The following is a 21,102-nucleotide window of genomic DNA, read 5'->3' as shown; positions in this document are numbered from 1 at the left end:
ATTGATGCATATAGGTAAGTATGTGTGAGAGTGAGAAATTGTAAGAGTTTCTGTATAAATACTTTTTTGTTCCTATAAGAGATAGTTTTAGTAAAAAAGTATGTGTACGTTTCTTTAGAAGTAATAGTATTGGTGTATGTATAGCTGTATAAGCAAGTGTATGGTTGTTTTATAATTTATTTGCTTGTGTGAGTATGTGTGTGAGTAACTCTAAGGATGAGTGTCGTTTTGTAACAAAATGTATAGATGAATGAGTATTTATGATGATTGAGTATGTGTATGAGTAACTATATAGATAGGTTGGTGAATGTGCGAATGTGTATGTAGATTTTGCAATTTCTGAATAGATTGTTGTAAGTGGAATTAGTTTCTCCATTGTTTTGTAATTATTTGATTCTATTTTTCAATGTGTGTATCAAAACTTATATTACACTGAGCGGCCGTTTTTGGGCTTTATTGGGCTTTATTTGGGGGTTGTGAAATCTTTACACGGCGGCCATCTTGAGTGGGGCCCAGAGCGGTGAGAGCGCTCTAGTGGACCACATAAAAGGAGCCCTGTGTCATCGCTCGCGAGATTCTGTGCCAAATACTATCTGGAAGCGCTACCTGCTAAGGGCTACCAAATATTGTTGTTCTTGCTAGCTGTTTGAAGCTTTTTTAATTATAAAAATCGTCATTTTTTAAAATTGTCTTTTTCACCCTGTGATGCAGACAGCACACCCCTAGGCCTACTGCACGCATTTTCGCCATCATTACACGGCACTAGCGGCCGTTTTTGGGCTTTATTGGGCTTTATTTGGGGGTTGTGACATCTTTACACGGCGGCCATCTTGAGTGTGGCACAGAGCGGTGAGAGCGCTCTAGTGGATCACATAAAAGGAAACGGACGCTCTACCGCGCTAGCGGTCGCGTTTGTGGGAGCGCCGTCCCTAGCGCCGGAGTCTCGCCTGAGTCAGCCCGTCTGCGCCCGTCAGCGTCTCGGAGGCGCTCGGACGCGAGCCTGGTGGGTCCCACTGAGCACTTGGTTAGATGTACACAAGAGAGGAACTTTTGTCTCATAATGTACACACTGCTCTATGTCAGCGAGCTATCCCCCACTCTGCAGGGGTTATTACCACGTGCCTCACGTGTGGATGGGTGCCTGTCCCTATCAATTCCTCTCCGGGCAAGCTTCCCCCTTTAGGTAGTAAATGCGCTTTGTTAAACACCAGGTCCCTTCCTCAGCACGCTCTTGACATTCATAATCTTCTAACACACGAGGATTTGGACTGTCTCTTTCTCACGGAAACATGGCTTGGTGAGGGCTCGGAACCTGATCTGGCTATTGCCATCCCTCCTTCTTATGCTATTTTCCGTCGAGATAGATGCAAGGGAAGAGGAGGCGGAGTAGCACTTATTATCAAGAGGCACATTCCCTGTACCATCTTGTCGATGGATGATTTACCAGGCTGTGAGACTCTTGCCTTCTCCCTGGCCCTCTCCCCCCATCAATCTTGTTTGGGGCTCCTGCTTTATAGACCGCCTGGCCCCCTAGGCTCCATTATTGAGGATTTGCTATCGATCATCTCCACTCTAAGGTTTAGGACAAACCACTGCCTGATCCTCGGGGACTTTAACATCCACATGGACAAGGGTGAGGATCCGGAAGTGCAAACATTTTTGGACATGACATCTTCGGTGGGACTTCATATGTACCTGCGGTCTCCTACACATGAGAAAGGGCATATTCTAGACCAAATTTTTTCAACTGTTCCGGTGGCCCTCTCCTCTCTTGCCCCAGTTCTCTGGTCAGATCATTTCCTAGCGGCTTTCACGATAGTACATCAGCCAGTAGCCGCGAGTACTTCGCAGCGGCAAACAGCTCGTAACTCTAGAGCCTTCCACAAAGTCACCCCGGCCATGTTCACCCAGGCTTTAGAGACTCATCCTTGTGCTCTCACGGGGAGACTGGAGGACGATGTTAGTTGTTTTCAGCACTGGCTCACGACACGCTTGGAAGTCTTGGCACCACCCCGCCTAGCTAGATCAGAACTGGCAAGAGCATCAGCCCCGTGGTTTTCCGCTACCCTGGCTACTAAGAGAAGGCACTGTAAGCAGCTGGAGAGAATTTGGAGGAGGCAATATGATACATCTGCTAAGCAGTCCTATAGAGAAGCAGTGAAAGAATATCACAGGGAGATCACTGCAGCGAAAAAATCTTTCTTAGCTAAAAGGATTGAGGAAGCAGATAGCTCTTGTAAAGAGATCTTTAAGATTGTTAAAGAATTCATCTCTCCTTCCTGTTGCACTCCTACGTCTGCTTTCTCGGAACCTTGGATCAAGGAGCTGGCAGTATTTTTTACGAATAAAATACGTACCATCCAGGTAGCCTTGCAAGGAACCCATAACATCTCGACTGAAGGGCTCCATGGGCGATGGCTCTTCTTTCCCTTGGGTACATCCATTGGCCTCGCATATGGACTCTTTGGGTCCTACCCTGCACTGTTTCCCCCCCATAGAGCTTCAGGCCTCGCTCAACCTTTTGTCTAGCCTGAAATCTGGCTCTCCACTGGACCCTTGTCCCGCCAAGTGCCTTGCGACTCTGGCACCAGCCCTTAACCCGATTATCAATCCTATCATCAATGCTTCTCTGAATTCGGGCAAAGTCCCCTTGTCGTGGAAACAGGCTTTAGTTCTGCCCCTCATAAAAAAAACGAATGCAGATGCTAAACTGCATTCCAATTACAGGCCAATTTCGTTGCTTCCGGCCCTGGCTAAGATCACGGAAAAGCACGTTCATACGACCCTGACCAACTTTTTAGAGGGAAACTCCTTATTACATCAGTCACAGTCCGGGTTTAGATCTAACCTGAGCACTGAAACCGCTCTACTTGAGGTAACCGAGGCTGTGAAGGAGACTCTCGACAGGGGTGGAAAGGCCCTGCTTATCATGCTGGATCTGTCAGCGGCCTTTGACACCGTTCCCCATGACCTTCTCCTAACAAGACTCTGGGAGATTGGCCTGCGGGGAACGGTGTTCGCATGGTTTCAATCTTTCTTGGCCGACCGGAGACAAACGATCTGGGCCCCCCCTTTCTCCGCCCTGATGCCGCAGCTTGATGTTGGGGTCATGTTCCAATCTTTCGGCCTTTAGAAAGGGACTTAAGACCCACCTTTTTGGCCTGTAATGCCATTATGGTTATTGTTGGTGCCGTTACGGAGGTATGTTAGTTGCTGGTATTTGGTGTGATGATCTTTAGCGCCGGGACGCTCTTCGGAGCAGCTGAGCGCTGTATAAAACAAACAGTAACATAACATAACATAACTGAGAGAGAGTCTGCCATTTTTTCACAAGGATGATGCCATCAGTGATGTCATTTGAGATGTCATCAGTGATGTCATGAGTGATGTCACTGACTGTCATGAGTGATGTAATATGTGACGTCATTAGCAGTGCTTTGCGGGCGCGCCAGTTATAGTGAGTACAACTAACTATAACGTGGGAATTTCAATGGTTTTGTATGAGTAAATTGTCCAGCTAACTATAACTGATAAAAAACCTATGGTTTTTTCAATGAATTTGCTAGGTTTTTTAAATGCTAATTCCTAACTATAACGTGTGTAAAACCTATGGTTTTTTCAGTGTATTTGCAAGGTTTTTTAAATGCTAATTCCTAACTATAACGTGTGTAAAACTTATGGTTTTTTTTGTGAATTTGCAAGAATTTTTAAATGCTAACCCCTAAATAAAATATGTGCAAAATTCTTTTTTTTATTATGAATTTAAATACAACATCAAAACACTGAAAGTAGTTTTTTTCTCATTTCTTTATTGCCCTTCCTTTAGTTTTTCAGTCCCCTTAACTCACTCCCCTACCCTTAGTTCCCTTCTTTCAGTTACTCTTCAACTCCTATTTTGTCACTCACCACACTCCCCTTTTCTCACTCTTTCCCTCAGTCGCTTCCTTCCCTCAGTCATTTCAACGTGGCTGTAACCTATGGTTTTTCCAGTGAATTTCAATGGTTTTGTAAATGAAATTTTTTTAATGTAATAATTTATATTTTTTATACTGATTTACTATATTATTATACATTTTTTATTTTTAGATATATTATTTTTTAAATTACATTACATATTTTTAATATAAATTGATAAAAAATGTTTTTACACCTCTCTGCAACGCAGCCCCCTGACGCGTTTGCAGAGGGGGAACTAATTCCCCTTGCATACTGGGGGTCCCTGGGGGCCAACTAGCCCACCAGGAACCTCCAGTATTCCCCAGGGGGCTGCATTGCAGAGAGGTGTAATGAGTCCACACCCTTTTTAGGTCGAGGGACCGTACGGCTTGGCCGTAGGCCAAGACCGGAAGTCCGGAGAATTATTGTTGTTTAGTGTGGCAGCTTAAACCCGCCTCTGTCCTTGTCTCTCCTCCATTGGCTGGCTTCCTAAACGGAGGCCAGCCATTGGAGGAGAGAGCCGTCCCTCCAATGAAGCTCCGTCTTTTTCGGATTTGGGGGCGTAAGTTTTGCTGTTCTTTAGACAGTGACGTTGTCTGTCACTCAAAACAGCAAAACCACGCCGCCGATTCTGAAAAAATCGGAAGCTTGCGGCCGCCATTTTTTTCCTGTTTTCCTGCCTGCCGGCTGTTCTCTGGGCCCGGTGCGGCCCGTCCTCCTCTAGGCGCAGGCCCAGCTTTTTTTTAAAAAGTGTTGCTTCTGGACCAGAGAGGGCAGCTTGATGTAGGTTCCCTCCTTGGACATAAAATGCCATGAAATAGCTGCAACAAAAAGGAGTCTGAATGAGTCAAAACTCGTTACTCTCAGCGGGAAAGTGTAAGAAGCCATCCCACCCATTGGCCAATCGCAAACGTTTATCTCCGAACAAAGCTTGAAACGTCAATCTTTGGGTCCGGACCAGTGAGGAAACCGCATAACTCGTATGATCAGAAAAACAAACGGTACTCTCCACTAGCAGGAGACGCGGACCCCTGTGGGACCCCCTGGGCAGGCCTAAGGGGTCAGGGTGCTTCTACCCTGCCCCCTTTTTAAGTTCTACACTTTTGTTCTGCTTTCTTGTGCCTCAGTCTACTGAGGCACAAGATGGCTGCCATCCATTTCTGTTTTGGAGTGTTGACAGACAGTGGCAGCCAATCAGCATGAAGCTCGTGCACGGCAAGGTTCGCGCATGGTGCGCGCATGGTGCGCGCACGGTGCGCGCTTATAGATATATAATTGATTTCAACTTTAATTGTCTCAGGCACTACTGGAGGGATTTACACTATTTAACCAAAAGCGTGATCTGCGTACCAGACTCTACCATTTTGCCAAGTTTGGTGTAATTCCGTTCAGCGGTTCGGGCTGTAGCCGTGTCTAAAGGTCCTATGGAAATTAACATGGGGAATACACGCTTTGGGACCCCCCTTTTTTCTCGGCCCCCGCTTGACGAATCTACCCGAGACTTTCAGGGAAGGAGCGGAGCAGAGCTGGCCAAAATTTGGGAAAATTACACACAAATTCCTCAACCGGCGCCAGAGTATTCCCAATAGAATGTTGCTGATTTCCTATGGAAACTAGGTCCTAACTATAACTACCTACTGGCGACCGCCAGTAGGTAATTAGATACAAAATACATGGACATCTCTTTCTCATAAAACTCCATCAGTTCCCTTCTTGGCGAAAAAACAATCAGAGGATGGAGTCTATGCCCATGCGCACTATTGTCCACAGGAGGAGTCACCTCTCTCGTGACTTTCAAAGACTTGCTCCAAGACAATAACAAACTGCAATCATCCGGGCCCAACACCAGATGGCGATCTATGCATAGTGTGTGAATCTGCAGCTCTACATGCCAAGAACAGATGCATAATGGTAAGTAGCATTTTCTTTTACTTTGTTTGTTGTTTACTTACCAATAACCTATTAATAAAATGTCAAATAGAGGAAAATTGAGAATTCTGAATTGTATTAGTTACACACTGTACTATATTGGTTTATAGTTTTTCTAATGTGTGGTTATTCAAGTGATGAAAAAAGAATTTACATTTGTACATATCTTGTTCACAGAGTGTATAAATTCGTAGGGCCAGTCATTTTTTTGGCGCGACACATTGTAAAATGGCTTTGCAGTGTAGCTGGGAAAACGTTTAGTTTACTGTTGCATCATTTTGATATTTACGGCGGTTTGTATATTTTTACTAGGCTCTTCGTTACCCTTACTTCCATGTTGGTCAGGCCCTTTGCACCCCTCAGTGCATAAAGGAGATGGGTGATCAACAGAAGGTTCTGCAAGAAAAGCAAGTGCCTTTTCTCATTAAACCAGTACCTCCCGCACATCCACCGAGTAAACCTGGTGCCCATCTTTTACCCAGAACATTTAAACAAAGCCAGCCACAACAATCCCTGACATATCCTTTTAAAAACGAAACTTCATTTGGTGAGCACGTGCATCATTTGCGAGAGAAGGATAAAACTCACCAACGACAGTTACCTGCTCTAATCACAAAGGTTGCAAACCAGGTAGGTGGTTTTGCCACTGCTACATTTTGACATTATTTTGTATGATTATTTAGGGTTCAAAATCAAGAAACATGAAAACTATTTTGAAATTGTGTTAAAATATAATTGCATGGATGTTAATATCACTAATTGTATATATAACAAAGGTCAGTGTTGTAAATAGGTAGGTAATGATTTAAAAATGCCAATGACTATTCAGTAAACTATTAAGTTTGCAAATGGATTTCCCTTGCAAATTGTCACAATCTAAGGCACTCAATAATTGCAGTCCATTACCAGCTGAAAAGACAGTTTCCCAGAAGGACATAAAGCAATATAAAACGGAAGTGAACTACGTGACCTAACTGACGGAAAATGTAGAGCTGTCTTCTATAGAATCTTAGTTTAAGAACTTGCTACCATGAGTACTAGCATGATGAGAGTTACCATGGAATGAAAAACAGGCTCCTCGAGTACTGCCCTGCAACAGGTGTAGCTGGGGGAAGCGCCTCCACTATGGCAGAGGAGCATCGACCCTCTGCCAACAACCTCCATAACATGATAATAAAATGGGTTTAAATCCCGTTTTATTATAGTTTTATTTTCCTTGTGCCGAGTCTTGGGGGGCAGGGCTACAGTGATGACCGGCACTGAGGGGATTGGTAGGTGCTCTGCCTTAAGTGCGCATGCGGGTTTGGTCCCGCCCGCCTCTTTTCCCTGCCACGAGCGGCTCCTGGAGTAGCAGAGGGCAGAAGCCAGTCAACTAGCAAGCACTGAGAATACCATGACCACCCTGTACCTGAGTCTCTCCCAAGTGGTATCTCTATCTCCCAGGTGATGGACTAGGAAAGACTTTGTTCAGTCTTTCAAAGATAAGCCTGTTGTCTTGATGTTGGAAAGATCATTTAGAGCTGAAGCAGATTGTGAAGTTATGTGTACAGTTATTACACTAACAAATCCAAATTCTTGGACACAATATGGGCACTAATGAGGCCAGGGTTGGTGAGATCTGTGAAGTACCTGAGCATCACCAGGAAACTATAGTCATGTAGTCCAGCATTCATATTGATAATCACCGCAGACACGAAGATTTGGAAAATAGCAGTTGGATCAGTCTTACATCATTTGGGCCTGCAAAAAGTATTGGAACAATGCCGTTTTTATTTTTCTTTCAATTCTGAATAGCTTTGCCTTCTAACTGTCTAGGGATGAAAAGGAAATCCAGGCCATTGGTAATTACTCGGGTTACCTGCTTGCAGAACTGATAGTCACTCCTGCTGTTCTAGCTCAATTATTACAAGTGGGCAAATATTCTCTTTGTTGTTTGCTGTAGTGCAGCGGTTTTTAAGCTTTTGAAATCTGTGGATACCTGTTGAATCATTGGTGGAATCCTACACGTTTTCTATATTTTGAACGTCAAAATTATACATAAACAAGAATACATGAAACAAATACACACAATTTGAAGCATTGTGTTTAATTTACAAATATGCAAAAACATAATTTTAACATGAGCGTTTCAAATATTTAATTTTGAAAAGGTTAAGTGATATTCTAGATTCTAGCATATCACTTTCTCCTTTTTGCTCCAAAAAAATGCTTTATTTTTTCTGTGCATAGAACTGCTTCCATTGAAGACACAATTGTCTTTTCTAGATTCCTTTTGTAGTACTTACGCTGCTCCCACAAACAAAAATAAGCACACCAACAACATTTTGAGCTTCCCATTTCAAATTCCTAAACGTTGAGAGTTTTGAAACCTTTTTATTTTGCATTTTTGTAAATGTACTTTATTAATCATCTAACACTATGTATTTTTCGAAACAGTGGCTGAGCCCCCTGAGTAAGATTTGCGGACTCCCCTGGGGTCGACAGGTTAAGAACTGCTGCTCTAATATTGAACATGCTACTATTGCGCGGGGAGGAGCACCTGAGCAGAAGCAACTCTGTTGCACTGCTAAAATCAGCCCGGCACTGTATTGTAGTTCAACAGTAAGGCTTCTCAGAGTTCAGCAGTGGTAACAAGAACTAAGGACAAGGCTGGTGATATGCGTTACCCTGAGGAAGCAAGACGGAGCGGTGGAGCTAGCAGATAAAGTGAGCTTCTGGGAGCGCCACATACACACATAAACGGATTACACCTGGACTTTGTTATTCGCTCAATAATCGGCAATCTGCCTCAATACCTTTATCCCCGCCCTCAGCGCCGAGACACCCACGGGTATTTGTTGCGCTCTACAAATTGCTTAAATAAATAAATGCAGGCGGTCCCCCATTTCCTTTTTTCCTACTGTTTGTGTGCTTCCCAGAGATGTTTCAAGGCATGGGCAAAATGGGCAATTGCCCAGGGCCCCAAATTCTCCTTACTTCTCTTCTACCATAATTCTTCCTCTCAACCGCCCTCTCTCTCATTACTTTCATCCTTTTCTACATCTCAGTTCTCTACACCTCACCTCTTTCTCAATATACCTCCTTCGACTTTATCTCTCTACCTTTCTCTCCCATGACTTTGATTTTACTCCTCTATCACTCTTTGTGCCTGCATCTATATCGATCACTCCCAATCCCCTCTCGGTACCTCATCTCTTTACCTCATCCCTCTCTCTAGCTCACTGCGCCTTTTCCATCTGACTTCCCTATAGCTCTATGCTATCTGCGTTACCTCTCACACAACCTCATTTCTACCTCACCTCTCTACTTTTTATTATAGTGGGTGTAGTTTGTTAAACACTGAATCCCACATCAAATGTAGGTGATGCAAGTAAAAATCATTTAGGTCCAAACTGAAAAAGACATTTCTTCATCAATGCTTGCTCAAACTTCTTTTAGTACTTTCAGGCAGGTTGAGCTTTCGGCTGTTGTGTCGTGCCCTTATTTCTGGAGGTTTAACATAACTCAATATTTTTTTGACATCACAAGGGCTTGGATGCGCCGAAGATGGGTAATAAAGTTGAATTGTTCCAGAAATGGGGGTCCTAAAATATATCTTGCCTGGAACCTCTCTGATACTTGCATCACATTACTGTTTTTGTCTCCATTTGTGCTTTTTGGACCGGGTTAAAGATTTTCATCGGGAGGGGGCACTAGAGAGCCGGAAAGCAAGATGGCCGCACCCTAGGGAGGCTCCGCTGCCCAGAGACACAATCCGTCATAATCCGCACAAAGGCTACGACCGAGATGAGAAATATTAAACTGCAATAAGATGTGATGACCTGAGCGACAAAGAGAGGCGACGAAAAACCTGTGCAGTCGCCTCCATGCCTGAAAATATGAAGCGCTGAATGAGAGACACGAGGTCAACACAAAATGGCGGCCCATAACTTCTAAGATCGCCCAAATGCTGAGGGGTCTCACTGCCGAATACGGGCCCACTGTTGCTGGGAATAATGTGGTGCTGACAGCCGAAGATCGTCGGACGAGCGGCCCGGTACCAGCACGAAACAAGGCCAACGCTACAGCTAGCGGTGAGCGCAAAACGGCTGCCCCTCACCTCGCCGTTGCTGAGATGAACACAGGAGCCTGCTGCTGCTGCAAAGAAGAGGTGCTGGAGCGTGGCCCCAGGGCCGTTCAGGCGAGACGAGACTGGACCGCCGCGGCAGCGCTCGATGATTTCTTACTCCAAGTAAGTCAGGAGGGAGGACGAGGCTCTTGCACACCGTGGCTGGGAGTTCAGGTGCGAAACAAGTGGTAGAGCTGACTGTCGAGCCGCTGTGAGTTGCAGCGCCTACGGAGGTGTGCTGATTGGTCAGATGGCACAAATTGGATGGCACAAGCATATAACTGCAGGCGTGGTAATATTATTGATGCCACAGCGTCCTCGCACATAAATTACAGGTACTGGGACGGAGAAAGCATTCACAGCGCTGCTTGAGTACCACGGCAAGGTGTCTGGGGGCTGTACTGGTGACATACAAGATAACATGTAACACACACAAAGTGTGAACCTTGATGCCTGGGAGAGCTGGAAGACTGAACTGATAGGGCCAGAGCTATATTTTATACCAAAGCAGGTGCACAAATAATCTTTTGCAATACAGGCTGTGACTTTAGCCTCTCCATCACGACAATCGGCAGAACGTAGGGAAAACAAGAAAAATTGCCATTCGAGTCGGTCAAATCAGCTCGAGGCCCTGATGGTAGCGCAGCTTCCAACGCAATGATACTTCGCAATCAGAAGAGTTGGACCTGCGAGCAGTACTGGCCACCATGAAGCAGAGCCTCACCTCGATCAAATCCAAGATGGAAGCCCTCTGTTTGTGGATGGACTACATTACCCAGTGGCTAGAAAAGCATGATGGGCTCATTAAAGAGGCGGAGGACACAATATCGCAACTGCTGGGGGGGAACACTCTTGAAGGTGATCTGAGCTAAAAATTAAGACCTTGAAGCGTGCTCACTCCGCAATAACCTCAGAATTCTGGGCGTGCCGGAATCCACGGACACTGGGCGAGTGGAAGATTATATTGTACACATGCTTATAGAACTATTCGGAGCCACCTGTTTTTTCCAAGGGGCTCATAGTAGAACGCGCCCACTGATCGCTAGCAACTACGCCTCAGCCGGGGCTCTCCCAGACCCATTATTGCACAGATTCAAAATTATGAGGACAGAGACACAGCACTCCGGATGGTACGGGAGAAGCAGGACCTGCACCTTAATGGACATTCCATCTCCATTTTCCTGGATTTCACATACACGGTCCAGGAGGTGCGCAGAAAGTTTGTCCTGTTGAAATGCAAGCTACAACAGGCTAACCTTCCATATGCGATGCTCTATCCGGCGAGACTGCCGGTGACTAATCGGGGTAAACGGCATGTTTCATCACACGGGCAAAAGAGGGAATGGTTTAACGAGGATGGGCTGGCCCCTGGTGCTATTGCCACATCTTAAGGATACAATACCATTAGAAAAGGTTACACAAACGCAATAATTGGACAATACTGTCAAACTCTGAAACTCTGGGCACCCCCCGCATATTCGAGGTGGGACTGTCAGGCTCTCCAGTGTATAACCCTCTATGGGCATTCCCCAACAGATACCAGAAAGGGGGTTATCTTTATTTCACACTGAGTTACTGTTTGTTAGTTCAGTATGAGTCATGCTTTCTCATTGATTGTAAACAAACTACTGATAAAACACGAGATCCAACACCAAGGCACCAGTTTTATTGGACACAGCATTGAATAATCAATTTCCACCAACAGGCTGACTCATTTAGGGTTATTGGACAGGCTCATTGGGGTTTTATAGGGAACTACATTAACCTGCGGTATTGGGCCTTGGACGTGGGGGGGGGCAAAGGGGAATGTTCATCGTATTTGTTATTGTTGCACACATCGCTGCTACACATGGACGTGATAGGACCCAGTAACCGAAAAGCATGCAACACAGAAACTATTCCTTACAGCAGAGAGCATCCTCACACGTTCGAGGGACATATCAGATAGCACATGACCACACATAATAACCATACAGGATACACTCTCAACCTCCTGACATGGAATGCGAGGGGATTGGGAGATCCACGCAAGAGACAAGTGCTCAATTACCTGGAATGACATAATGTACATGTGGCGATGCTACAAGAGGCGCATCTTGCGGCTGGGCGTGCACCCGGCTTTGCTGGGAGGTGGGTGGCTCATAGATGCATTTCTTCCTTCTCAACATATTCCAGAGGCACGGCTATACTGATAAAGGCAGGAGTAAATTACTGTCCGGGGGGGGGCACCCTTCAGGACCTCCCCAGGGAAAATACTGCATCATGTTGGGGTAGGCTCACCGAACATTAGCAAATTGCTATGTGCCTAATGTGGACGATGCGCTCTTTTTCGACACATTATGGGGCCTCATTGTAAATATTGGGTCTACACATCTGATTTGGGGAGGGGACATAAAGTTAGCTCTCGACCCATTAGGGCAGGGAAACACTTAAATGCTATTATCACTGATCATCATCTATTAGACACTTGGAGGCACCTAAACCCCACCCTCAGGGAGGGCACCTTCCCATCTACTGCGCGCACCAGCTGATCACGCATAGATAACTGGATAATATCAGCTGGGCTCCTTACCTGGCTGAGAGCGACTGAGCGCCTCGCGCAGCCCTGAGCCCATACCCCTGTGTTGTTGAAACTCTACCCCCCTGCCAGTGAATCCTCGTACAGGTCAAGGAGGCTACATCCTACAGCCTTCTGGACTCCTGCTTCCGAGAGGAAGTTAGCGATACAAAAGGGAATGATGGACGGAGCGTTTGAGCAAATCAAACACTCACCCCCAGTCAACTGATCTGTGTTTAATCCATCACCATTCTTTAGCTCACTCCGCCACCCCAGTTCAGACATGGCCATATGCAAATCAGTCTGACCCTGTGCCTCATGGGAAGGACGTTAGGCAGGAGATACAGGATTTTTTTCCCTCGCAGCATAGGGAGTGTCCAGATTTTGGCAAGCGTCTGGAAGAGTTTCAAAGTCCATATTCAAGGTGTGTGCATTTAAAAAAAATGGGGGAATACTGCGAGATCTTAGAACAGTACTTGCCAAACTGGAACAGGACATTAGAGCGCTTCAGACCTCCACAGTCGTAGCCAATGCACATTGTCCCAGTGCATACATCAAACCCAGACACCGCAGTGCATACATCAAACCCTGACACCGCACCCTACTCGCACAGCTTGCACTTCCAAGCGCAAGGCACTTTAAGCCTCTCTGCTCACAAACACTGCCCTTTCTTGTGCCTAGCCTAGATCATTGGCTCAAAACACTGGTTCACAAATGTCCCAACTTGTTCCCTGAGGTTCTTCTTCAGCGCTAGTTGCTGGTCTATTCATCAAAGCAGGTAAAATGTTAAAAAAAAACACAAAATATCATAAGTCTTCACGCCACATACTTTAGAACGGTGAGAGACGGTGCAATGGGGACCCGCATTGTACCTGCTAATTCGGAGTGCCATGTCCAAAATCGTCCTCAATCCATGCAAAACCCCACCGTCTGAAAGGATAACCCCCCCCCCTGTTGTGTATCCCTACAGGAACAGACTACGCAGCAGGAGTCGACGGAAGGGGGAGGAACTGACCCCGGAAGCAGTAACCCAGCGCCCATGAAAACAGCCCGAAGAGAAGAGGAAGACTGGGTATTTACAGGAGGAGAAGAGGAGGTGCAAGAGAACCAGAGCGTGGCGGAGGATGTTGCGAGACAAGAGGACGAGACAGACAGAAGAGACAGTGAAGAGCAGTGGAGCGAGGAGTGGTGGGACCCACTGGAGGAGGCTGGAGAGCGGCCGCAACTCAGGAGAGTTGCGACAGAGCCGGTGAGTCACCGGGAGAGAGAGAGAGACAGCGTGGTAAGGGGAGGCGGGAGGGGAGGGTGTGGCTGTAAAGCACGTCATACACACAACCCTGAAGTACCTACTCCCTGATGTCCCATCAATAAGCACAGTATCTCCTTTGCCCCAACTTACCTTACCCTGTACCCCTTTTCGCCCTTCACGTTTTCCTTTGCCTATCCCACCCTCAACGTCTTTTTGTTCCAAAGCACCGATTGGGTGTGGTGAAGGGTAGCCTAAAACTCTGACCATACGGTCAAAGCAGCGACTGACGGCTCCCTTAGCCTCTGGGGACGCTCACTGGATTCAGAAGCTGGAAGAGACCAAACCCCAGAAGAGACCGAGGCCACTGGACAAGAAGAAGAAGAACCGACGGAGAAAGAAAAATCATCCCGTCCCGCAAGACCAGACAGCCTGTTGTTCACAATAAACCACTTCAAATTGCTCACTACATACAGCCTCCGCGTCTGTTTATCCGGCCCGCACTCCCACAAAGCTCACGAGTGGTGTCAGAAGTGGGATATACCGTAGATATGGAGGCTGCAATCACCAAGATGGCTGAAAGCCAGGAGAGCCTAGGAAAGGCAGTGGAGAGGTTCCTCATGGTCGTTGAAGAAGACCGAGGAAAACTACTACAAGCATTCACCGGACAAAGCCAAACCCATGAAACAGCTCTGGGGAAACTCACAGAGGCTATGGGACAACATAGGGTGTCTACCACTCTACCGTCCCTGGTGCTACAAAAATATGTGAGTGGAGAGGACTCTGATTATTTCTTCAATAACTTTGAGAGGATGGCCACGACAACACCCTGGCCAGCGGATAAGTGGGGGCAGAATCTAGGACCCTTACTTTCAGGTGACCTACAAGCTGCTTACCAAGCCGCTAACATACAAGGCGTTACTCCCTATGCAGATATAAAACAATGTATCCTCGAAAGGCTGGGTGTGGATGATGAAATGTACCAAATACGATTTCGACAACTAAAAGAGGGACCCCATGAAACACCAAGAGCACTATATTTTCGTGTAAAAGACTTGGCCGACCGCTAGTTAAAACCCTCCACTTCGTCAAAAGAGGAGATCATGTCCAAGGTGTACTTGGAACAATATTTATCCTCGCTTCATCCTCCTATTCAGAAATAGGTTCGACAACATGCCCACCTTACCCTTGAAACCACGCTGGAGATTGCTAGTACCTTTAGCAGGGCACAAGAGATCCAGAAGGGATGACATGAGACCCCCTGGAGAACCGGGAACACTGGAATACACCGTCCAATCCGGGCCCCCATAACCCGAAACCAGAACCTCTTGCCATAGTACCTGGACCAACCCTGTTTAGAGCCCCTGTTCCCGGTCCTCAATGTTAGAATTGTGGAGGAATGGGTCATATAGCCCGAGTCTCTCCTCAAAAGGACAAGCAAATGGAGGTGGGAATGGCTCGCAATTATTATTGTTCCCCACACAAGAGGACCCCACCTCTTATCGGTGTAAAGTAACTGTGAATGGACAACCCCTGACAGCCTTGGCAGATACGGGGTGCCTTCAAAGAGTTTTACAACCTCAAGACCTCGATCAAGATATCGGAACGATTGAGGGGGCAGTGGCCATACAGTGTGTTCATGGGGATACCAAACAGTACTTTACAACACAGATTTGCATACAGCATCCAACTGACCCTTGTTCCCCAGCTGCTAGAACAGGTTATCCTTGGGTACGACTATCCACAACTGTCCAACCTGCTCACAGAATCTGTATCGGAAGGGAAGGACTGGTGGAGGGAAGCGCCCTTCTCCCAAGATGTATGTTGAGTATGTCCTAATGGATATGTGGATTTCAAATGGTTTTTGTAAGTCTTTTTGAAATTATGTATATGTGAATTGTCTAAAAGTGTGGACCATTTCCCTTTTCATACAAAAAAGAAAAAAATCAAATGAAAGTATAAACGTATGAAGTAAAAGGTATAAATAAAATACTGGTGCAAACAAAACAAAATATGTTTGGCCATAAAGTATAATGGCTTGCAAATAAATTGAGGTTTAGGCAATTTGTTCTTCATTTATGTATACGGCCCTGCCTAGTCCTCGTCCCTTAGGGCCAAACTCCTTAATTTCTTCAACTTCTCCGCCCGCGTCCAAGGTGAGAAAGAGCCACAACCAAAGAAGAAAAAAGAAAGGGAAAACCCATGCGGTCTACCCTGTCTGTGTAGAGGAACATCCTTGGGAGACTGACGGGGATTTTCATGCAGCACAAAGAGAAGACCCAGTCCTGCAAGAAGCCTGGGATAAAGCCCTAGAAAACGAAGACCCTCTTCAAGTAGGTCCCTACTACTTTAAAAAAAACGGACTGTTATATATAAAGGGTAGTCCTACTCAGGCCTCACAACTACTGATTCCCGGCCCATTTCGCGAAGAAGTGCTTTACCTAGCTCATAGTCATCTCTTGGGGGGTCATTTCAGTGATTAGAAAACCGAACTAGCAATCCTGGAAGAGTTCTATTGGCCATGAATCTATCGACGGGTCCGAGCATATTGTCGTGAATGCCCTATATGCCAGAAAAACAGTAGACATAGACCGTCCCGAGCACCCCTTCAATCCCTTCCGATTATTGACGAACCCTTCTATAGGATTGGGATGGACATCCTAGGGCCATTATTGCCATCCAGAAGCGGGTGTCGTTATGTGCTCGTCCTAGTGGACTACGCCATCCGTTTCCCTGAAGCAATACCCTTACGCCATCCAGATGCCCCTAACATAGCCAAAGCCATGATAAGTGTTTTCCCGAGTAGGGTTTCCAAAAGAGATCCTAACAGATCAAGGGACCCCATTTGTTTCAAAAAGAATGAAACTGATGTTTACCCAGTTGCTTATTAAACAAATACGAACGGCGGCCTACCATCCCCAAACCGATGGTTTGGTGGAGCGCTACACTGCCACCCTGAAGACTCTAAAATAACTCCTGAGCTTGGAAACCAGAAGGTGGGAAGACATGTTACCCCTGGCTCTGTTTGCTATACAGTGTAAAGTCCAGAGGAGCACCGGTTACTCCCCATTTGAACTCTTGTATCGACACCAGCCCCGATACTTTTTATATACGGCCAAAGAAACATGGGAGGCTGAACCAAGCCAAACCCCTTGTAGAATACGTAGACTATCTTAAAACTCACTTGGGGCAGATCCGCACTATAGTCCGACAAAACATGAAGGAAGCTCAGGCAGCCCAGAAAACGCAATATGACAAAAGTACAAAGGCGAGAACATTTTCTGTGGGAGATCCGGTACTACTAATGATGCCCTCCTCAGATCTTAAAATGTGAGGATAGTGGCAGGGCCCCTACGTCATACTTGACACGCTTACTCCGGTGACCTACAGAATAGAACTAGACCAGAACAGAGGCACCTAACAAATATATCACATAAATTTGTTAAAGAAGTGGGAAGGACCCCTCCCCATCCTGGTGGGTGTGGGGGAGATAAGAACCCTTTGGTGGACCAATGCATCGATTGTGATCTGCCTCCTGACTTAAAAGAGACCCTCATAGATACTCTCCGTCCCCAACAGGGGATCTTCTCGCTGACCCCAGGGAAAACAGCGGTGATATAACATTCTATCAAAACCCAACCAGGAAAGAAGGTACGGCTTCGTCCATACAGAATACCTGAGGCCCATAGAGCTACGATTAGAGAAGAGATAAAACATATGTTGCAAATGGGGATAATCGAGCCGTCCACGAGCGAGTGGCACTCTCATAGTTTTGGTGCCGAAACCGGACGGTTCAGTCTGTTTTTGCATAGACTTTCGCGAAGTAAATAAAATCTCGGACTTTGACGCCTACCCTCTTCTGAGGGTTGACGAAATGATTGAGCGAATAGGCAAGGCCAAATACATCAGTGCCCTTGATCTGTGCAAAAGGTACTGGCAAATCCCTCTATGAAAACAAGACAGGGAGAAACACGCTTTCTCCACCCCTGATGGGTTATACCAATTCACAGTATTGCCCTTTGGGCTACATGGGGTCCCACCTACTTTTCAGCGAGCCATTAATCTGTTGTTACAACCCTATGAGTAGGCTCTTTGGTTTTAGGTTTAAACCTATAATAACTGATCAAATCCCACCAAAAGGAAAGTAGCCAACACCGGTGTAAACATATATACACTGAAAAAACACCTTTGTAACCACAAACTAAGTGCCATTCAAAGAAAGGACAAGATGAGTGAACGAGACATTTTTATTTCTTCCTGAAGGGACCAATACAATGTAACTTTGTTATACATGGTAGCATCAAGAAAGACTGGGCTAACATTATTCTGCTTGAGTTTTACTGTTTAGGATGTCACTGGAACATTGTCTCTTTATCCTTCTGCTTTTTTTCAGTTTTGTGGTGTTTGATCTAAAGATGCAGTGTTTAGAAGCATGCTTTAGGTCTTATTCAGTTATTTTATAAAATGTAGAGAATCTGGAAATATTAAAATCATATTGGATATTTTGGCTAAATTTGATTTCATTGATAGGTAAAATGGCTGGTTTCATAAGATTCTTTCCTAATATGTACTATCACATTTACCCATCAGCACCCTTTTCTGGTGAGTCAGTATTGATTGTAAGTGAATTGTCAAACACCCTAAGCTCTAAACATTCAATGCAAGATGTAGTGACAGGTATTTGTGAAAATAATGTTGTCATCAAGCATCTAAGATAGGGGTGGAAACATGACACCAGACGTTTGGTAAATATGGAACGCAGTGTCACTAGGAATGCTGCTGAAAAAAGTTCCAACCAAGTTCAATAAAGATTGGAGTGATATTGTTTGTATTTGCAGTAAATCAGCTACGTATGTGAAAAAGTTATGTGACGGTCTGTCAAAATCGATACCTGTGTGGAAGTGCTTCCCTATAAGAGATCCTTGTCACTTGCTAGATGGTATGCTGAAAGCATCTTTACATTCTACAGAGTTAATGAAGAATGCTATTGACGTTGTAGTCCATTCTGGTGCAGTAAAAATGGATTTGGACCTCATATACCTTGTGCACACGCTATCTATACAGATGCACTATCAGTGCAGAAAGCAAGCAATAATTAAAATTAACCGCCAGGCTACGGACGGAATTCTACACCTGTGCGGCACATTCCGATCACGACATGGTCATGACGGCTCCCGGCCGTCATCAGCACACGCCCACCGTAACTGATGACGACCGGGAGCCGTCATCAGCACCGAAGGGGTTAAAATGCCATAAACACCGAAAAAACACTGTTTCTGTTGTTTTTAATAGCGCGAAAATTTGTAACCACTGATAACCACTTTTTTTTAAGGTATTGAAAAAACCAGAAAAAACCCCACCAGAATTTACCAAAAATAGAAACTGAAAACAGGAAAGCCTACCTATGAGCAATATGCCGGGGCTTACCTATACAACATTATTATTTATAGTGAGACCTGGGAACAACACCTGGTGCATCTGTATAAGGTGGTTCAAGCCTTGGGGTGCTATAATCTCACGATTAATCTGGCCAAAAGCCACCTAGCCGCTCAGACGGTCAAGTACTTGGGATTCCTGTTGGGTGAGGGAGTTATTCGGCCCCAAAGTAACAAAGTGGCCGCCATCGCCCAAATACCATTTCCCCAGTTGAAATGAGACCTCCGAGCCTTTTTAGCCTTACTCTGCTATTACAGGAGATTTATACCAAACTTTTCCGAAACCGCAGCCCCTCTCACGGACCGGTTACAGAAAAATATGAAAACTGAAGCCAAATTAAAACCACCCATCCCTGAATTATCCCAGACCTTTGAGTCCCTGAAAGCGTCACTCACACAAGACACAGTGTTAACCAGCCCTGATTATACACTACCCTTCATATTGCAGACAGACACGTCAGACCAAGGATTAGAGGCAGTCCTATCACAGCGCAACTCCCAGGGAGAAGAAAAACCTATATTGTATATCGGTAGAAAACTGTATCCTAGGGAAAAGAATTATGCGGTCATTGGAAAAGAGACCCTCGCTATACAATGGGATGTTGACACCTTACGATATTATCTGGGGGGACTTGAATTCAGCCTCTATACAGATCATGTCCCATTGGAATGGCTAGCCCGTAACAAAGGCCACAACGAAAGGGTGCTACGGTGGTTCTTGTCCTTACAACCCTACAGATTTCTTACCAAACATCGGAAGGGTGTAGAACAAACGATTGTGGACTTTCTGTAATGTTACCCTCTGGACATAACCCTACAAGAAGGACTGCTAGGGAAAGGGGTTGCGAGACAGTGCTAATGGGGAACCGCATTGTGCCATGTCCAAAACCGTCCTCAATCCACGCGAAACCCAGGTGAGTACAATGCCCCTAGAACGCCGTCCGAAAGGGTAACCCGCCCCCCTGTCGTGTATCCCTACAGGAACCAACTACGCTGCAGGAGCCTGCAGATGGGGGAGGAACTGACCCCGGAGGCAGTAACTCAGAAGCCGTGAAAACAGCCCGAAGAGAAGAGGAAGGCGGTGCATTTGCAGGAGGCGAAGAGGAGATGCAAGAGAGCCAGAGCATGGAGGAGAAGGAGGATGACGCGAGACAAGAGGACGAGACAGACGGAAGAGACAGTGAAGAGAAGTGGAGCAAGGAGTGGTGGAGCCCACCAGAGGAGGCTGGAGAGCGACCACAACTCAGGAGAGTTCCGGCGGAGCCGGTGAGACACCGGGAGAGAGAGACAGAAACAGTAGGGTCAGGGGAGGCAGGTGAGAGAATACCGGGGGTGGGATAGGGGAAGGTGTGGGTGTAAAGCAGGTCGTACACACAACCCTGAAGTACCTCCTCCCTCACGTCCCATCAATAAGCACTGTATCTCCTCTGTCGTAACTTACCTTACCCTATACCCTTTTCGTCCTTCACGTTTTCCTTGGCCTATCCCGCCCTCAACGTCTTTTTGTTCCAAAGCACCGATTGGGTGTGGTGAAGGGTAGCCCAAATCTCTGACCATACGGTCAAAGCAGCGACTGACGGCTCCCTTTTGTTTCTCTTCTCTTTATGGGCCTCCGGGGATGCTCACTGGATTCGGAAGCGGGAAGAGACCAAACCCCAGAAGAGACCGAGGCCACTAGACAAGAAGAAGAACCAAAGGAGAAAGAACAATCATTCCCATTCCGCAAGCCCAGACAGCCTGTTGTTCACAATAAACCACTTAAAATTGCTCACTACATACAGCCTCCGCATCTGTTTATCCGGCCCGCACTCCCACAATGCTCAAACGGATTTAAATTTGTAAAAAAAAAAAACTCTGAACAAAAAAAGTTACATCGATTCATTACACTAGG

The 21,102-nt window shown here is 45.9% G+C and overlaps 1 protein-coding gene across 1 annotated transcript in view; it reads left to right on the top strand.

Moving 5' to 3' along the window:
* The window catches only part of CILK1 (ciliogenesis associated kinase 1), a 483,141-nt gene that overhangs the window by 152,993 nt on the left and 309,046 nt on the right, over positions 1-21,102 (top strand). The window contains exon 9 of the mRNA XM_078647940.1: positions 6,178-6,495. Coding sequence (XP_078504066.1) covers positions 6,178-6,495 — 318 coding nt within the window. The remainder of the gene's footprint in view (positions 1-6,177; positions 6,496-21,102) is intronic.

The sequence above is a fragment of the Lissotriton helveticus genome, chromosome 6, assembly GCF_964261635.1.
Source record: "Lissotriton helveticus chromosome 6, aLisHel1.1, whole genome shotgun sequence".
In the NCBI taxonomy this organism is placed as follows: domain Eukaryota; kingdom Metazoa; phylum Chordata; class Amphibia; order Caudata; family Salamandridae; genus Lissotriton; species Lissotriton helveticus.
This window is presented reverse-complemented; position numbering and strand designations above follow the sequence as displayed.